Source organism: Prionailurus bengalensis, chromosome C1, assembly GCF_016509475.1.
Source record: "Prionailurus bengalensis isolate Pbe53 chromosome C1, Fcat_Pben_1.1_paternal_pri, whole genome shotgun sequence".
NCBI classification, from domain to species: Eukaryota; Metazoa; Chordata; class Mammalia; order Carnivora; family Felidae; genus Prionailurus; species Prionailurus bengalensis.
Window position 1 is genome coordinate 119,400,183 of NC_057345.1, and position 13,459 is coordinate 119,413,641.

The following is a 13,459-nucleotide window of genomic DNA, read 5'->3' on the forward strand; positions in this document are numbered from 1 at the left end:
TGGGAAAACAGAAGCTGCAGATACTAGTGAGGAAGGGTCCTGACAGGCACAGACCTCCATCACACCAGAGAACATAGAGTGCATACAGCCCCGAGGCCCCTAACCAAGGAGATGTAATACGGGGAGGTCCTTTGGCAGGCCAGCACCAGCACGCGGGCTTTGCTGATTTCACATTCACACATTCGTGTTTCAGTGTGAAGAGCTGGCCGTGGTGGACCGCCTCCGGATTTCCAGCTGATCTTGAACATGAGCCCGCACCAGGCCCAGGGTCTCGCAGGGGCGGGCCCCTCCCCCTACCTGAGGGACAGTGTGCTTTGGGCGCCACCAGTCTCTGCTTCTCCCAGATGGCCCGCCTTACTAACTCAGGGGACTGGCCTGGTCCCCACGGGCCCAAGTTAGCAGCTTCTACTCTGTGGTTGCTGGAACCACAGGTGTCCAATGCCCGACGCTGGACACTGGGCTCACAGACAAAAGGGGTCCTGCTCTTGCCCCAAGGAGCTGAGTCTATGCTGGATGATGCCAGCAGAGCCAGGGGTACAGTAAGGGGCTCAGAGGAGGTAGCCCTAATTCCCCGAGGTGAGAGGTGTGAGAAGGCTCTGGGACGCCTTCTGGGGAGAAGTGAGCCTGGGGCTGGCAATTCAAGGACGTGGGGGGGAAGCTGAAGGGAGGCTGGGTACAGGAGTACCTGCACTGACCCCTGCTGTCTTGCCACCCCCTTCCCCCCCCCCCCCCCCCCCGCAGGGCCTGGTGGTGGCCGTCCTGTACTGCTTCCTCAATGGGGAGGTGAGTTCTCAGCTGGCCTGGAGAGAGGAGCTTCCTAGCCACTGGATCCCTGTTGAGGAGCTCCCCGGAAAAGGTGGCGGGGAGAGGTGGGGTGCGGGCTGGGTCTCCTGAGCTCACTTCGTGGGAACATCGAAGCACCCAGAAGTCTAGTTCACACAGTTACTGCGCACGACCCTCCGTTCAGCACAAGGGGGATTCTGTATGTCTGGGCTGGAGCCTGAAAATGTTTAACAAGCTCTCTCCAAGAGGTTCTTACCCTAGAGCAAGTCCAGGAAAGAGGGAAGTACGGGCACCCCAACAAGAACCCGGGCTCCCGACTGCTCTGCTGCTTTGCCTGGTGGGTGACCCTGCTCACTGCCCACTGCCCTTCAATGGGCCTCAGTGTTCCCATCTGTAAAATGGCGCAGAGGCAGTAACAGCAAATCCATCCTCAAGGACCCTCCAAATGAGTGTGGACTCCTGGGAGGGCCAGACACTTACTATGAAGTCTCTGCTCCTGCGCAGAGCAGTTGGGGGAGGACACACACAGAAGCAGCCCAACCACTAGTTGAATACAGTCCTTCACACAAGTAAGGCCTTTCTAGAACTGTCGACCATCAAACTGGTTCGCCACACTTGAATGGGAATAACCTGTTTTCCGAAACTCAAGCATGAAGCCTGGCTTCAAAGGTTTGGGCTGCTACAGCTGGGCACCGTGGAGGACATTTCCAAAGAGCAACTCCCGGGCTCCCAGATTAAGTTGTGAGCTAGGGAGGCTTCATGGGAAGGAGTCCAGTTTGTCCCAGGTGATGACCTGATTAATTCTGGAGTTCTGGAATTTGTGAGACAGCCCTAAGCCCCTTCCTTGGGACCCAGGCGGCAAGATTGAAGGTGAAAGTGTCCAGGAGAGAGGGGCCCTCAATACCTACTGGATGTTGGGGCCGGAAATGGCCAATCTGAGGGGCCTGCAGGAGAGGGGGAAGATACGAGTCGTGGGACTATGCTGAGGTCCCGGGGTGGGGGTGGGGGGGGCGAATGGGACTGAGGATACAAGGTCGGTTCTTCTCTCCTCCACTGATGGCTGGGTCTCTGGGGGCAGGTGCAGCTGGAGGTTCAGAAGAAGTGGCGGCAGTGGCACGTCCGTGAGTTTCTACTGCGCCCCGTGGCCCTCAACTCCACCTTCAGTAATGGCACCAGCGGCCTCACCCACAGCACCAAGGCCAGCACCTCAGAGCAGAGCGGGGGCACCTGCAGGGCCAGTGTCATCTGAGAGGCTGCAGCAGGGCCACGCACGGGACAGAGACCAAGATGGGTCACGAGAAGGCTAGACATTGCTGCAGGACAGTCCGTATCAGTCTTCTCAGCAGACATCATAGGCTTTTCTCCTGTGACCAAGAACTCCCCTCCTCTGGGCCTCGGGTTGGGGAGGGGGCTGTGGTGAGAATTCCTCAGAACTGATCAAAGCACAGGCACCGTGGGGCAGGACGAGGGCCTGGGATTTGGGTCTGTTGTGTTATGCGAAGGGCAGTTCAAGGGTTCCAGAAGGCAGGGAAATAAACGGTAGCTGGGATGGGTCTGGTATGTAATTGCCCGCTCTCCTTTAGCCCTCGAGACACAAGGTGAAGGATGCTGAGGCTGGCCTTCCCTACCCCTTCCTGCAGGAATAAGCTCGAAGCCCAGGAAACATGGCAGTCAAGACCCTTGGCCCTAGATGGACCCTCCTTATCCCTCACTACAACTCACCTGTCCAGTAGCTCTTACCCTAGAGCCTCAAGACAACTGGATTAACCTGACCATGTCAGTGAAGCCAAGAGAGACGCCAAGACCCCCAGCTTCCTTTTAGTAACCCAACAGGGTACAAGGCACCCTCCCGTGCCTCCTCTTTCACAGTCACCTGCAGCCCAAGAGGCAGAATAGCCAGGAAGGGGGCAGGATTCCATTGGGCAGAAAAAGAAACAGGTTCATGAAGGTCCTGTGACTTGCCCAAGATACTCAGCAAGCAGGGGCACAAGTTCAGTCCAGGGCTTTGGGGTTCAAATCCCTGTACTCCAAGGCTGTGTCTGTCTTCACTCCTAGGCAGGGGGGCAAGGGCCTGTCTCCCTGTCCCATGGGGATCTGTCTCCCCTTTTTGTCTTTGGATTTTAGTTTCCTGGACTATTGGCACTCCCTCTCCCACCAGCCGTGTGAGGATTAAATGGGACTATTTGAACCCTTTTACAAAACACAGCCTATTAGTGTTCAGGGGAAAGCATTCTGGACAGAAGCCCCAACATAAAGGAAAAGGCATCTTGCTGGTGGGGGACCTTGGACAAGTGCTGTCCCCTCCTGGGCCCTGGCTTCCCACCCCTGCATCTCCCCACTGCAGAGACAAGGAAGTCACCCCTTTGTACCTTGTGAAGGGTCTCTGGAGTGAAAGCCCAGGTGCTTATTTTCCAGGGCCAAGAACCCAGCCTGTATGGTTGATGAGCTCTGCTCTCTGAAAAACTGGCTGGCCCATGACATCTTTCTTGATCTCCATGGACTCCACATGCATTTGGAAATAGAAGTTTTTAAAAAGCTACAGGGGTGGCTGGGTGGCTCAGTTGGTTAAGCGTCTTGATCTGGGCTTGGGTCATGATCTTACGGTTCAGGAGTTGGGGCCCTGCATCGGGCTCTGTGCTGAGAGCCAACGCAGAGCCTGCTCAGTATTGTCTCCTCTCCACTCTTCCCCACTTGTGCTTTTAAACTTCAAGTTTAAAAAATTTAAAAAAAAAAAAAAAGCCACAAGGGATAGATAGAAGCACCCAGAAAGGGCACCTGCAGTAATAAGGGTGGGGCAAGAGACCAAAAACCCATACAGTGACCAGCAGCCAGGATGGACCAGGTGGAGGGGGAAGGGGCTAGTGTGGAATGAAATGATTGAAGCTACTGGGCAGAAAAGAAACTGGGAAGGGGGCAGTTGGCTGCACAAAAATGCAGATTTGCCAGCAAGGATGGAACTCTCCACTGGTTCCTGGTCCCCTTCACCTGCACTCATCCCCAGGACGGGTGGTAATCATTACAAGTGTAGGCAAGTCCCCTTTACCCCCTGGAGTCCAGCAGGTCCAGATAATGTGCTCTGGGAGCCAAAAATGGTACCTTGAGGCCGTCTGACCCTTGCCAAAGACAGACACGCACACATGCTCGCCTCAGGGAGGACTGTGTATTGGAAGGTTGGTGGGCCATCCTGGGAAGCTGGTTCGAAGAATTAAGGCAGGATTCCCACAGACAGCAGAGATGGCCGGCTGCTGGCGGCTGAGGTTATTCATGGATTATGCCCCCCCCCCCCCCACTGCAAAGGCAGGGTTCAAATCAAGTCAAATGGTTTAAAAACCTATTATGTGCAAAACATTGAGGGAATCCTCAATAACATGACCAAAGCTATAGCAAGGAAAGGTGCACAGAGGTCCTTTGGGCTGGTGGAAGAAAGTCCTAGGCACTGACTGGATATGCTTAGCTGGAAGAATGATCTGCTCTGGGCAGCCCCAGGGGATCCCAGGGACCCACCTGCCCCTACCCTGGCACACAGTCAATAAAACAAGGGTGAACTTCACTTAGCTGTGCAACCAGCCCAGGCACCAGTCACGCAAGCTGCTTCCTAATCTAGTCCCATCCTGGGAAGAAGGATTCAAGAAAAGAGTCTTAAAATGTGTTAACTTCTAAAATCAACATCCTAATAACTTGGCTAAGGCTGTGCAGCTGGTGGCCCGAGGGACGCTCCTGACCTCTGCAGGCCAGCTGCAAAGGCCACTGGGCTGGTTCTGGCCAACCACCAAAATGTTATGGACTAAGCAGCAGCAGTTTCAAGGTCACGGTCCCACCCCTACCCGAGGTCACGTGTTGAAAAAGTCCCGTCTTGACCACACTTTCTTGTAGAACCTGACGTCCTCGGATTTAGGAGGGAGGCCTAAAACTTCCTTGGTTGGCTCCAGGGATGGGTGATGCTGTTGACGTGAAGGCCACTGATGGCATTCAGAAAGAAGAGGAAGGAGGCCGTGAACTCGCACCAGAACATCAGGGTGAAACCGATGAGTGTGACCTGGTTCCAGAGGAGGATCACGAAACTCAGGAGCCCCCCGGACGAGAGGATGAAAGAGAGGAGGAGGAGGACACAGCCCACAGCCCACTTGCGCCGTGAGTGGAGGTCTTCACACACCTGGGACACCATGAGGAGCTCCAGGCCCAAAATGGCGACCACCACAGCCAAGGCGCCCACGCTGCGGGCCAGGACCATGCCCACGGCCAGCCCGGGCACGTGGGCCTGACTCAGGTCCCTGAGGCAGCGTGGCCCCGTCTGGTTGGAGGAAGTGCAGAAGTGCCAGAGCCCAAAGAGGCGGTCCTCAGCCAGCAGCCAGTGGCCATCGCAGATGGAGACGGAGGAGAGGACCAGGGCCAGGGCGGCGCACACAATGATGAGGACCCGGATGAAGGATTCCAAGAAGGGCCGCTGGGGCCTCCGCCGGGCCAGCAGCCTCTGGGCCTAGAAGACACCACAGATGGCATGTCAGGGGAAACCCTTGCCCACGCTCCCGGCTTCCCATAGCCTTATTTTCTGTTGCCGTCCCCTGGGAAGCTTGGGACGCCCACCTTTGCAAGTAGCTTCCCTCCCTCCCAGCCCCTCCTTAACTTGCAGCACAGACCCGCCTTCTTGGGGAGCCCTTCCCCCACCCCACCTGCTCCCTGTCCTCTGTTCAAGACCCAGAAGCACGGACTGTCCAGCTATTCACCAGGCACGAAGGGTTCCCTGACCTTTCTTTCTCTAACGATCTTTATGAAGAAGAAATCCAAATTCTACTGACCAGCAAGGTGGCAGATCCTAGTCTGTTCAGAATTCAGAAAACTTGTCAGACCAGGCCAGTGTGACCTTGAACTTGCAGCGCCCTGTGGGTTTCTTTGTATGCAAAGCAAGAACCCTGCCTAAAGCACTGTGAAGGTTGTTAAAAGCACTGGAATATTAGTATTCTTTTTTTTTTTTTTTTTTTTTTTTTTTTACTTAGCCTTAGAATACAAGGCTCCATTTTCCCTCTCCCAGGATTTCCCAGTAGACTTTAGTTTCACCCTACTCTCCACCCAGCTGGTTCTGCACATTCCAGGCTAGGTGTTATTACCTTGTTTTCCTCAGTACCGAGAGCGATGTTTGCACCTTACCCTTTAGTCTTGCTCAGCCTGAACCTGAACCCCACCCAGCGCTGGCCAACTGAACTGTCTAGCAGCTTCTGGGCGTGGGGGAGCCACGGAGGCTCTCCCTCAGCCTCTAGTTGCAGCCCTGGAAGAGTGCACCCACCCCTCTCTTCTGGCAAGCTGGGCCAGGCATCCGGTGAGGTGTCCCTTATCTCACAGCCCGGGGACACCACCCAGGCATGGGTCCCCTCCCCAACCCAGAAAGCAAAAAATAAAAAGAGAAACACTTTGAAGAATCAAACTCCTTACGTCACACCATAAGCCCTGCACCTTCTGCCCTGCCTCCCCCTCCTGCTTCACCTCCCAGCACACGCTTCCTGGCCCCCTCACTCAGACACGGCCGCACTCGTTCTAGGCCCAAGGACAAGCCCAGAACTTTCTTCCTCAGACCTACTGGTCCCTCTGCCTACAAGAGTCTTCCCCCGACTGTCTCCTTTTCTCCATTCTTCATGTCTCAGTGGAAATGTCACTTCCTCACAGAGATCTGTCCTGCCTCCCCAGCCAAACCAGGTTCCCTCCTGTCAGGAACCCTGTTTTCTTCTCTGTTCCGACCACCAGTCATCCATTTCCTTTTGATTTGTGCTTATATGTTGTCTAGCTCACACAGACACCGCTCACCAAGAGGGCAGGGCCTCCCATGCAGGCACGGCTGCGTCCCCAGTACCTGGCACAGTGCTTGTCCTGGGCATTCAGGAGGTCTGCAACCACTGTCACTTCCATCTGAAACTCCTGCCCCAGCCCCCCGCTTTTTTGAAAGTTTATTTACCTATTTCTTAGAGAGAGAGAGAGAACACGAGAGGGGGTTGGGGCAGAGGGAGAGGGAGAGAGAGGATCCCAGGCAGGCTCCACATGCTGGTGCAGAGCAGGAAACTCGAGATCATGACCTCAGCTGAAATCAAGAGTTGGATACTTGACAGACTGAGCCACCTGGCCCCCCCTGGAGCTCCCTTTAAACGAATCTCCTGCCCCGTCATAAATTACCCCCTTGACAGTGCCTATGGAAGCAGGTTACACCCTGCTTTGGGAGGTAAGCAGACAGCTCATGGGGCTCTGTCACTGCTGGGAAACTGAACAGGGACTATGGGGTGCACCCTATACATGTGCAAATGGAGGCAAGTCTGGGTCATGCTTTTCAGGGAGGGACAGGAAGCAAAGCCACGCTCTGGGAGACTCCTGCTTCGGTCAGAGGGCCAGCAGGAACATCAGACCGGTTGCTGACCTGCCCACCTAAGTGGGAGCCACCGTGAATTTTATGCCCCAGGGATACATGAATAAGGACCTGGTTTGCTTTCAGCACTTCTGCCTAAGCAGGGGCTTGTTTTACTCAAACCTGTGAGGTTGGCAGAGTAGGAAGCTCCCATGGGGGCGGGGGGGGGGGGGGCGGAGTGGGGAGGTGGCATAAAGAGGCAAACCATGTCACCCAGAGGCCAGATGACTTACCCAAGATCTCTCACCTAAATCACAATAAAGCCTGTTATGGCTGCCTGGACAAACGTATAATGTCCAGGATGCATTCAGCCAATAAATACCGACTGGGACCTTCCAGGTACAGGGTCTTTGGTTAGGGGCTCAGTATTACTGGTGAGAGGAAGGAGTAGCCAGTGTAGAGGGATGCCCCAGGGGTCAGGGCCCCAACTCCCCTTGCCTCCTATGCAGGGTTCTAGGTGCCGCAGGAGGGGAATAGGGGAAGCTGAGTTGGCCAGCTCGGGCCCTGTCCTCACTCAGCCACAACAGGTCATTCTTTTTTTTTTTTTTTTTTTCTTTTCTTAATTTTTGAGAGAGAGAGAGAGCAAACGAGCACGAGCAGGGGTTGGGGGGGGTGGGTGGAGCACAGAGAGGGAGACACATAATCCGAAGCAGGCTCCAGGCTCTGAACTGTCAGCACAGAGCCCGATGCGGGGCTCGAACTCATGAACCACGAGATTGTGACCAGAGCTGAAGTTGGACGCCTAACCGACTGAGCCACCCAGGCGCCCCCACGACAGGTCCTTCTTACCACCTGGACACATTGGTAGTCCAGGAGTCTGTGTTGCATTTCATCATAAAAAAACAGCTTGACTACTAGGAAACAACCCAAGGAAAATTTGAAACCTCTGTGTCTACAAACCATTAAAGGTGTTTGGCCTTGGGCAGCTTCTTAACCTCTTTGGCCCTTGGGTTTTTCATCTACAAAATGGGGTAGGTGACCGCCGCAGGAAAGCAAGAGCCATGAAGGTACCTGGCCGGGTTACAATGCCCCTAGAAGTTGGCTGGTAAGGTCCTAGGATGGGAGAGCCCTGGAAGCAAGGCCTCAATCAAGTCACAGAACACAGGACCCAGAAACCTTTTGACCCTAGACATCACGCTGTCTAGACAACAGGTATGTCCCATCCCTCCCTCAGCCCCACCTTCCTTGGGCACAGACTGGACTTTAGTCTCCCGGCCCATCACACTGGGATCAAACAGAAGACAGCTCACGTCAGTTCATTTCTTCCCCCTCCCACCTCAAAGCAGGGCCTCCTTTAAATTCTCTGATCGCCAGGGCGCCTGGGTGGCTCAGTGGGTTAAGTGACCAACTCTTGATTTCGGCTCAGGTCGTGATCTCACAGTTTGTGGGGTCGAGCCCCAAGGACGGCTCTGTGATTGACAGACAGTGCAGAGCCTGCTTGGGATTCGCTCTCACTCTCTCTCTCTCTCTCTCTGTCCTCCCCCTGCTCACGCTGTCTCTCAAATAAACTTTAAAAAACAAACAAAAAAACAAAGAAACTCTGATCACCAAGAAAACTCCCAAGAATTAAAAGACAGCACATAAAGGTGTTGGGGAACTATTGATAACATGAGTAACAATAATAATATATATTGGAGTCTTCATTCCTCACCACCCTGCACCACACTGGTCACTGTTGGCAGCTCCACTGGCCTTCAGTGACCTAGGACCTGAAACCCTCTCCTGGAGAGGCAGCTGGTAGCAGTGTGGTCAGTGGAGGGCCAGTGAACAAGAGGGAACCAAGGCAGTCGGGTCTTGCTCCCGCCCTGCCCGCCTGCAGCTGTGGGACCTTGAGCAAGGAACTTTAATCTCCTTTCCTCGGAGGAAAAAAATGTGAGTGTTTCTCTTTTCCCTCTCTAACCCTCAATGATTTCTATGATCTGTAGGACAGGGTCACTTGACACTCCTGGGCCACTGAGTCCAAGGCTAAGGGCTTCCCTTCCGCAATCCCCCAGGACCCCACCTGCCCCCCCTCACTACTCATCCTTCACGTCCCCAGCCCCCGCCTCCATACTTGCCTCTAGTCTCACTGCCCACTCTGTGCAGGCCCAGGCCAGGCCCCTGTCATTATTCACCAGAAATTTCTTCACCAGTTTCCTAAAGAGTTGGCCAGCCACTGTCCTTAGGGCCACAGCCCGCGCCTGCACTGGCCTGCATGACCCCCGCCGGCCTGCTTTTTAGCTCTCTGTCCCCGGGCATGTTATTTATCCCCTCTTTCTCTGGGTTTCCTCCCCTATAAATGAAGATAACATCATCTACCTCCGCTGGTTGTCTGGTGGGGCTGGAATGAGCTATCACTTCAAGTGCTTACAACAGTCCCTGGGGCTGATTTAAGGGGCTACTAGGCAGCCATGACTAGAGTCATGCTGGGACAGCGCCCCACCCTTGGGGCAGAGGCTCCGGGCTTGAGCCATCGCCCGCGAGCTCCCACAGCCTATCCAGCTCCCAAGGCCTATCCCACGGCCTCCCCCTCTTCCTCCACTTACTAGGTCCCCTCCACCTGCTGCCAGACTTCAGGCCCCTCTGGGCCCAGCACACGACGCCCCTGCCAGTTAATCCAGCTTGCAGCTTCTGCACCTCTTAATTTAGCACTCACTTCCAGATATGTCTTCTAAATCCTTGTTTACAAGGATTTACAAGGATCTGCAGCTGCACCTCTCAGGCTTCTCGAGGGGAGAGACCACACCCGGTCCCACCCTCCTCACTGCCAGTCCCCTTCTTCCCAGGGCCTGTCCCAGATGCTCCCTCATCAAGACTCAAGATTATGAAGGAAAACAAAGACAAGGGACTCGATGCAACCCGCCGTCCTTCTCCAAACGCCTGTGTCCGGGGGCTTGGGGGGTGGCTACGATTTCTCCTGTTAGTCAAAAGTGGAAAGGGCAGGTACGATTTGCAGCCAAGAAGTCCTGTTTTGAATCTCGACTATGTCGTTTGGCTGGCTACCGTGAGCAAGTTACTTCACCTCTGGGCCTCAGTTATTTTGTCTATAAATTGGGCGGAACAGCGTCTACCAGAGTCACAGCTGGGGGCGGGGGGGGGGGGCGGTCTGGGCATTTGCAGGCAAAGTCAACTGAGCCTCTCTAATCGTTAGAAGGTTCCAGCCAGAAGACTCTGGGGGAGGCGAGCTGGTGAAATGCCTCCGCCGAGAAGCAGCTTGCTCGCCTGGTAGCTAGTGGTCGCGCCACTGACTTGCCTTTGGACAGCAACGCACCAGAGGGCAGGGGGCAGGAACCCGTAGGTTCTGGGCCAACAAAAACATCTTGCACCAGTGTGAGAAGTCAGACCTTTGGGGATGCGAGTCCCTCTCCCTCCCCTCGCCACAACCTTCTCTCTCTCTTTTATTTTAATTTTTAAAACTGGTTTTTATTTAGTTTTGCGACAGAGACAGAGTGCGAGCAGGGGAGGGGCAGAGAGAGAGAGGGAGACAGAATCCCAAGCCGGCTCTAGGCTCGGAGCTGTCAGCACAGAGCCCGGTGAGGGGTTCAAACTCCCTAACCCCGAGATCTGGACCTAAGTCGAAGTCCCCCACTTAACTGACTAAACCACCCAGGCGCTCCTACAACCTTCTCTCTTAAGTGCCTGCGCGCCCCAGTGAGTCTGTCCCCGCCCCAGCACCCCAGATGCGTTTGGAGAAGCGGAGAGATGGTCTTTCTAGCCCCCGCCAGAGAAAGTTCTGGCTTCCCCGGAGTCGCATCTTCATGTTATGTAAGACAAGCCTCACTCTGCAAGTGGACTGCGTCCATCCTCCACCCCAGACGCGCCTCTCCTTTTTAAAAAGGACCCTTCTGGAAAGCCTAATCATAGCTACTGGTGACCCCAAAGAGAGGCAGAAAAATCCACCGCAAGAAGCTTGGGGGCCTCGGGTGCTAGCAGGGCCCCGAGCGGAGGCCAGAGGAGACCGCGCTGCAGGAACAGCGTCGGGGGAGGGGGGGGGGCAGCGCCCCCAGGTTGCTTCCCGCCCACCTGCCTCCGAACCCCACAAGCTTGCAACAGAAGATCGGCAAGGCGGGGATCCGGGGTTCCGCGCAAAGTCCCTTCCCACCTCCCGGTGGCGCAGACCCCCGGACCGCTCCGGGAGGGTCGGGGGGCAGCCGGCCCAGCGCCCCGCCGGGTTCCCGGGGTTACCTGCACCGCGATGGCAGTCATGCTGCGCCCGTGCTCCGCCGCGCGCTCCTCCTCGCGCCCTCCCGCCGCTCCGCAGCGCCGCCAGCTCGGGGCCCGGCACCCCTCCCGGGGGGCGGAGCGGGGCGGCTGGAGGGCGGGGGAGAGGGAGGGGGCAATCAAAGCGGAGCCGGGGAGCCGGGGGCGGGCGCGTCTGACCCCGCCGCCCTCCGCGACTCGGCTTACGCTGAGTCAGCGCGGGCGGCCCGGACGAGCCCCCGGGCAGGGGCGAGGAGGAGGGTTCGGGACCCTGTGGGCGCGAACCCTGCCCGAGCCGGCAGGGGTCCCCCGAGAATGAGGGAGGAGCATCCGGCTCTCGGGGCAGGGCCGACCCGGCTAACTTCGGGGCGGGAGTTACTTCCAGGCTCCTGAACCTGGGGCGTCGACATCTGGGACTCTGATTGCTCGAGGGAGGGCCAGGCGGGCGCCGGAGGAGTCCGCCCCAGCCCCAGCTTGTCCGGAGGAGGCGCTAAGGTCCAGAGAGACTAGGCACGCGCCCGGGCTCTGCTGCTTTCTACCACCCGCTGTGTGGCCTTGGGCTGCTTGTTAAACGTCTCTGAGCCAGGGATAATAAGTAAAACATTTGTGAAAGATCGGGGTCTTGCGAGGCCCTTAGTATGTGTAAACGGAGTGGGACCTTCTGGAGCCATCCCTGCATCACTGTTCTCCTCCCCGGAGGGGGATATACAAACCTGCTCCCCTCCTGGCCTCAGGGACCATTGAAAAGGCAAATACAACAAGGCATTGTGCTTCCTCGACTTTTTTTTTTTTTTTTTAATTTTAATGTTTATTTATTTTTGAGAGAGAGACTTTAATTTTAATGTTTATTGATTTTTGAGAGAGAGACAGAGTGTGAGCGGGTAAGGGGCAGAGAGAGGGAGACACAGAATCCGAAGCAGGCTCCAGGCTCCGAGCTGTCAGCACAGAGCCCGACACAGGGCTCAAACTCACGAACCATGAGATCATGATCTGAGCTGAAGTGCGTCGCTTAACCAACTGAGCCACCCAGGTGCCCCTTGCTTCCTCAACTTTTGACGGGGCCTGAGTTCCAAAGGAGGCAGCCCATAAAGTCCCCACACCGGAATGGAGTGGCAACAAATTCCAGACTAAGACCCTTCTTTCCCTCCGCAGTTTTAGGGGGCTGTGTGTTGATGAGGAGGGCGACTTCTGCTTAAGGCAAAGCGAGACCCTCTGTCTCCTTAACTGAATCAGGGATAAATGAAATGATTGGGCTCAATCAGGCAGGCAGGCAGCTTCCTGGTGACTTTACCCAAGGCTATTTGAAATAACGACGCTTCTCCTGGACCTGAAAATCTCTAGATGCTAAGAAAACCCAGAAAGCCATGTGAGAAAGGGGGAAAGTTACAGTGGTCTGAATCTCCCACTTAGATGTTCCTTTTGAGTCCCTCACTGCCAGGTTCTCCTCCCTCCACAGCCCTGGGCTCTAGAGGAGGGATTCACCCAGGAAAGGAGAGCCTGGCCCTGTTGGGGTCCCTTTACAGAGCCCTAGGATGCTCTGTGGGAGGGAACTTCTGGGTTTCTGGGGCCTGAAGAATTTCACATGACCAGGAAGGGAGTGCCTGGAATAAAAATCAGGAAGAACTGTTAGGTTGGGTGATCCAGCCCCATTGTGCGCCTCCAAATGCCTTCTACGATTCCATGTGTGGTCAGGCATGTTTGGGGATATATTGTCTGTTATGCTTTCTTGGTAAGAATAGAAAGTCTTGAATCAGTGGAATTTAGAACAACATGTCCTGTCAGCAAGACAGCTGGAGAAGCAGAAATGGCGTAGGAATAATAAGGAGGAAGTAACTGTCATTTTACGGTCTTAAGAAGGCCTGGACACAGCCAGGAGTCTGGATGGAGTCTGTGCTGGTCCTTTGCATTCTAAAATCCGTGGTACCTTGGTGCCCAGGGCTTGGGACTCAGTGGGTACACAGCACTCCCTTGGTGTACCACTCTACCCCTGGGGAGATGGAGAGAGAGGCAAATAACTCACCAGATGACTGTCCGTCCAGAAGGGCAAGGGTTTCCCCATGCCGTGGGGGCCATGGCAGGGGCAGAGGCAAGGCGTGGGGTGACAGGGTGGGA

The 13,459-nt window shown here is 55.5% G+C and overlaps 2 protein-coding genes across 2 annotated transcripts in view; one reads left to right on the plus strand and one right to left on the minus strand.

Moving 5' to 3' along the window:
* Positions 1–2,332, plus strand: part of SCTR (secretin receptor) — a 78,427-nt gene extending 76,095 nt beyond the window's left edge. Inside the window, exons 12-13 of the mRNA XM_043576580.1 lie at positions 742–783; positions 1,862–2,332. Coding sequence (XP_043432515.1) covers positions 742–783; positions 1,862–2,032 — 213 coding nt within the window. The 3' untranslated portion in view covers positions 2,033–2,332. The remainder of the gene's footprint in view (positions 1–741; positions 784–1,861) is intronic.
* Positions 2,333–3,924: 1,592 nt separating this feature from the next.
* TMEM37 (transmembrane protein 37) lies at positions 3,925–11,671 on the minus strand. Its single transcript, XM_043576581.1, has 2 exons — positions 11,333–11,671; positions 3,925–5,260 (listed from the first exon to the last, which is right to left on the minus strand). Exons 1-2 carry the CDS (start codon positions 11,351–11,353, stop codon positions 4,688–4,690), a joined length of 594 nt encoding a protein of 197 aa, XP_043432516.1. The 5' UTR covers positions 11,354–11,671; the 3' UTR covers positions 3,925–4,687.
* Positions 11,672–13,459: the final 1,788 nt, after the last annotated feature.

Excerpts from the sequence above, each read along its gene's own strand:
- TMEM37 (XM_043576581.1), bottom strand. The coding sequence starts at position 11,353 with ATGACTGCCATCGCGGTGCAG. Across the intron at positions 5,261-11,332 it reads TGACTGCCATCGCGGTGCAG|GCCCAGAGGCTGCTGGCCCG; the intron begins GTAACCCCGGGA and ends GGTGTCTTCTAG.